This window comes from Lolium rigidum, chromosome 3, assembly GCF_022539505.1.
Source record: "Lolium rigidum isolate FL_2022 chromosome 3, APGP_CSIRO_Lrig_0.1, whole genome shotgun sequence".
Lineage (NCBI taxonomy): Eukaryota > Viridiplantae > Streptophyta > Magnoliopsida > Poales > Poaceae > Lolium > Lolium rigidum.
This window is the reverse complement of record NC_061510.1, coordinates 90,057,473-90,063,067: the sequence shown is the minus strand read 5'-3', so window position 1 is coordinate 90,063,067 and position 5,595 is coordinate 90,057,473. Positions and strand designations below refer to the sequence as shown.

At 46.3% G+C, this 5,595-nt stretch overlaps 1 protein-coding gene across 1 annotated transcript; it reads left to right on the top strand.

The window, feature by feature from the left end:
• The first annotated feature begins 987 nt into the window (after positions 1–987).
• Positions 988–3,121, top strand: LOC124697459 (subtilisin-like protease 3). The gene has a single exon (XM_047230046.1). The coding sequence runs from the start codon at positions 1,011–1,013 to the stop codon at positions 2,946–2,948; it is 1,938 nt and encodes a 645-aa protein (XP_047086002.1). The 5' UTR covers positions 988–1,010; the 3' UTR covers positions 2,949–3,121.
• The last annotated feature ends 2,474 nt before the right edge of the window (positions 3,122–5,595 follow it).

Below are 5,595 nucleotides of genomic sequence, written 5' to 3'. Positions count from 1 at the left end.
AATTTAAATCTATTTGTGTGATTGTATGAATAAAATGTGATTGATATGTTGCTTCAAAATATTGTAAAAAGAAGAAAAAAAATTGTGGTCCGCCGTTTGGGAGGCGTCGGTGTGTGAGCCGGTGTGTGAGCAGCCTCCCCAAATAGAGGATGCACTGCTGACGCTCCCAAACGGAGGTGTCGGCGCTCCTACCAACGCCTATTTGGAGGCTACCGGTGGAGATGCTCTGAGCTTACCAAAATAGAATAAGTGTAGAGTTCAGTTCTGACTTCAAAGTTGTAAGCAAGCATTCTAAGCTGCTCAGTTACCGTGAACATATCGTTCTTTTTCTGGAGCTCAACGAAACTTTGTTCAGTTCCTAGCTTGATTGAATTCAGGGTGTTAAGCAATAAACCAGGGGCTGTCCCGAGCCTGCCGTTCCAATCGAACCAGCAGGGGTGCTTGTGGAAAAAGGTGATGATCGTGGATGCCCTGAGGTTGCCGTATGCACGAGATACGATGGGCATGAAACATCTTTTTCTCCCCTCCTCTCCACGATCGACAGCTCAGTCTACCCTGCTACGCAGCTAAAAAGAAAGTCTACCCTGCTTGTCCATACCCGAATAAGCACCAATTCATCTTCCTCCTCTCGACCTCTCCCCTTGGCTCCTCCACCAGTACCACCAAGACACAGCCACAGTTGTTCTTCACACCCAGACTTTGAACTCCGTTCTTCCAGCCGATCCGCGATGCCATCCTTCACCCACCTTTCCGGCACAATTCTCCTCTTCGCCCTCACGTTCCTGCATCCTTCTTCATGCCATCCAAATGCTGACCAGACAAAGCCCTACAGTACATACATCCTCCTCCTCAAGCCACGCACCGACGCTAGCAGCGACGACGAGCATCGTTGGTGGCACGAAACTTTCTTGCCGAGCCCACTCGCTGGCTCCGACGAGGCACGGCTCGTCCACAACTACACCGAGGTCTTCACCGGCTTTGCCGCGAGGCTCACCGAGGCTGAGCTCGAGATGGTGTCCAAGAAGAGATCCTTCGTGCGTGCCTTTCCGGACCAGCTGTGGCACCCCTCCACCACGCACACTCCGGAATTTCTCGGGCTGAAGAAAGGCAGCGGCATATGGAGGAACATCAGCTACGGCAAGGGGGTCATCATCGGGGTTCTGGACACCGGCATCTACGCAGCACACCCTTCCTTTGATGACGGTGGCATCCCGCCACCGCCATCAAAGTGGAAGGGTTCATGCCATGGCGCTTCTCGCTGCAACAACAAGCTCATTGGTGCTAAGTTCTTTAATTTTTATGCCAATGACTCTGGAGACGATGCAGGCCATGGGACCACTACCGCGTCCACTGCTGCTGGGAACTTCGTCAGTGATGCCTCAGCCGACGGCCTCGGCTGGGGCACAGCATCAGGGATTGCTCCAGGTGCACACCTGGCCATGTACAGGGTGTGCACGCTCTTTGGATGTTACGTATCGGACATAGTAGCCGGGTTCGACGAAGCTGTCAAGGATGGGGTAGATGTGCTCTCAGTTTCCCTCGGCCCTGCTTATAATGTCAACTTCACTGGAGACCCTGTTGCCATTGGCGCACTTAATGCCGTAGCAAAGGGTGTCGTGGTCGTGGCTGCAGCTGGGAACAACGGACCCAAGGCCTATCTTGAGAATTCTGCACCATGGTTGCTCACAGTAGCTGCTGGCTCAGTGGACCGAAGCTTTCAGGCCGTTGTGCAGCTTGGCAATGGCAATCACATCAACGGGGAAGCTTTTAGCCAGATTTCAAACTCAAGCTCCAAGTCGTTTCCTCTTTATTTGGACAAGCACTGTAAGTCGTTGACTAGAGGAAATGTGTCCGGAAAGATTGTGATATGCCATAACACAGGAGCAATGAATGACTCAAGAACGGGTTCAATAAATATGACTGACATCACTGGCATCATGAGTGCCGGGGCGGCTGGTGTAGTGCTGATCAATAGGAAAGATGCTGGCTTCACCTCCGTTCTTGAGGATTATGGTTCTAATGTCGTGCAGGTGACCGTGGCTGATGGCAATAGTATCAGTGAGTATGTGAGGACAACCAGCAAACCCAGCGCCAGTGTCATCTACAAAAACACTTTACTCGGTGTCCGTCCATCTCCTACTGTCGCGGCATTCTCGTCCCGCGGCCCCTGCAGCTTCAGCCCTGGCGTGCTAAAGCCGGACATATTAGCACCAGGGCTCAACATCATTGCTGCCTGGCCACCAGTCACTATTCTTGGCTCTGGTCCATTTCATATAAAATCCGGGACGTCTATGTCGACTCCACATGTCAGCGGCGTTGCTGCACTTGTCAAGAGCATCCATCCCAAGTGGTCTGCGTCTGCCATCAAGTCAGCTATTCTCACAACAGCCGATATCACAGACAGCAGGGGTGACCCGATCTTGGACGAGCAACATCAGAAGGCTAGTGCATATGCCATGGGCGCTGGCCATGTCAATCCCACAAAAGCTATTGACCCAGGCCTTGTGTATGACATTAGCATTACTGAATATGCTGGCTACATATGTGCTCTTCTTGGTGATCAAGGCTTGGCAATCATTGCGCGTAACCCATGGTTGTCCTGCACGAAGCTTCCCAAGATACCAGAAGCTCAACTGAACTATCCCACCATAACGGTGCCGCTCAAGTCAACACCATTCACATTGAACCGAACAGTCACAAATGTGGGTCCAGCAGATTCAGTGTACACACTGAAGTTGTATACTCCAAAATCCCTTAGTATTTGTGTCTCACCAGAGAAGCTGGTGTTTTCCAAAGTTGGACAGAAGATCCAATATAGCATGACGGTGAGCAGCAATGCAAATGATGGGAAAAAGTTCATGGAGGGAAGTTTGAGCTGGGTTTCAAGGAACCATGTTGTGCGCAGTCCGATCGTGGCTGCTGCCGATCTAGATTTTCCGCCGTTGTAATCAGGAAGAGTATGTCATGATATGTTGGATCATTGCAGACATACTCCTTCCTTAATTTTATGTTCTACTAGAGCAGTGACTGCCTGTTAACTAGAAGGGTTTCCTTGCCTGTAAAATAATTGAAATTTGGGCGTGGAGCATCCATTGCTCTGTCGTAAAACTGACCACACATACACTGCTAGTTTGTGATGTGGTCTGCATCCTCTATAATTCTGTTGCTTTGAAAATATAAATGATTTGGTATCAGATCATTTGGTTTATCAGGTTTGCTTGAATCTTTATGGAAACATGGAATGCCAGGCAGTTTGGATACTGAAATGCGGGTTTTGAAACTTGTGCTTTTATGCTTCGTCTGCAAATATTATGATGCTGGATGTGCCTAACTACAATGACTGTGCTTTACTGAAAGACATGCAGATGAGATCAAAAACGTTTTGGGATTTGTGTTTATTTCACGCCTATTTGCTCCAAAATTACCTTATTTGTGCCTAACTACAATGACTGTGCTTCTCCTGTCTTTAGTTTCTTCATTCATCCAATTTTTATTTCAGTTCATCAGTTCAGTTCAGCTAGTAGGTCCTTATGCTAATCAATTCATAGTCATCGATTTTAGTTCATGTTTTCTTTTGTAGCAGGGTAAAAAGCTTCAGGTCATGGAGTGGTTCCATTGTCCTATTCAACGAATTGACTTGTTTGCCTACTTGCAGTTTCAGTGGTCAACTCATCTAGAAGAAGCAAATCATGGCAGGAGTCCCTTGGAAATAATGTTGGTACCTTGCTGAAACAAAATTACAGGAAAGTGATTTTCTTGCCCTTATCACTTTTATCCTTTGCACACACTTCATTTGTATTCCTATCTATTTTAGTTTTACAGATTAATGGTTTGCTGTCCACTTGACTGAATGAGAAAACATTGTTTAAATGCTGTTGGCACTGTATTAACGTGCTCATGCCACATATTAGAATCTGAAATCTTCAAGGTAATGGCCTGAACAATTTGGCTGTCTGTTCACCCAGCTTGATTGATTTATTTTACAACTATGGATTGCCACTTTCTGCATTTTACTCTGGAGAGCATCCAAAGATTCATTCTTCCCTCCTAGCATGCAAAGCAAGCTGTTAGAGAACTCAAATAAATTTTTATTTAGCTGTTGTTGTTGTCCCTGTGCAAGGTATTCCAGAAATTAATGCATTCTGTGGAAGGTATAACTATTGTGGCGTAGTTGATCTCCCTTCTGTAAAATTATGTACCTCAAATGCATATCCTAAGCAAACATGCAAATACAATTTGTACATCATTAATACTTGTAGATACGAAACTAGATGTTCAAATATGCTCAAATAGTTGTAAATACTTCCATTGCATGCAGTTGGTTAGCTTGGAAACCTTGATATGATGTAAGCTATTGCAATTGCCTACTATCTTTTTACGGACGAGTTGTAGATAGGATGGAAGTTCAGAACTGAAAGCAAATTGCTGAACTGAAAGTGTACGTGATAATAAGAAGCATAATTCAACATCTCTACTCTAAAGGTAAAATCTAAAATCTCTATTTTAAGCTTTGTTCCTGTACAAGCAAGTAGGTCTAGTTCTGCCAGTTCGGGGCGATAGTGCTGATGCTGCACGTGTTGTATTATCTGTTCGGATGCTGCCTGTTGTTTGGGATTGTTTAATTGCAAACATGACGGATGCTTATTTTCTAAAAAATATTGTCACTTAAACCGCCCATTGTTATTTGAATTATATTTCGCATGCTCATGTTGGAAAAAGGAGCTGAATTAAACAGGAGCTGAGCCAGAGCATCTCCTCAGCTGATGGAAAGTAATTTCTTTTTTGAGAGGAGTAGGTAGTTTCTATACTCTATACACAAACTAAACCGTTCTTCAGTCTTCTTCTGTAAATTCGTTCTATTAATGGACAAAATGCTTGGAATCATCCTCAATCTACTAATTATTCCTTCAAATCTACTTAACTATGTTGATGGAAATAGAGCAATTCATTTTGCGGTGCCACAGTTTTCCTTCCTGTTATATGGAAATGATGCTGCTCCAAGTAATTATGCACTGCATTTTACATCTCTTTGTCTAACTCCCTACTCATTGGTAAAATCAGGTAAGGTATCGATATATGGACCAGCAAGCAAAAAAAAAAAACATTAACCTTAACGCTAAGAAAGCAGTGTACTGATGAGATTGTTATGGTCGGGCTCCAGTATGCACGGAAGAAGCCCAATAGTGGGCCGAATTAAGGGCTTAGCCCAAGTTATCCAGGGTTTAGAGGAGCTGTCCTCCTATATAAACACATGTACCCCTTCGATTATAATCAGACAATAAACATATACTGTTGTCGTCTCCCTCAGGAGACGGGAGCCCCAAACCCTAGCCGCACCCTGCCCTAGCCGCCGCCTCCTCCCTCTCGCAGCGACGGCGCCCAGCCGCCGGCGTCTACGCCTCCAGCCTCACCGCCCTCACTTCCATCCCTATAATCTACGCCCGTGACCTGGTAGAACCGTAGTCTTTACCAATTTGGTATTAGATTGCTCTGGTTCGATGAGTTCTTAAGGCCTCCCTACCACCGCCGTCGCCTCCATCGGCGCGGCCACCGCCACCTCGCAGCAGCCGCCGCCGCCGCTCTAGCCGCCGCCGC

Excerpts from the sequence above, each read along its gene's own strand:
- LOC124697459 (XM_047230046.1), top strand. The coding sequence starts at position 1,011 with ATGGTGTCCAAGAAGAGATCCTTCGTGCGTGCCTTTCCGGACCAGCTG.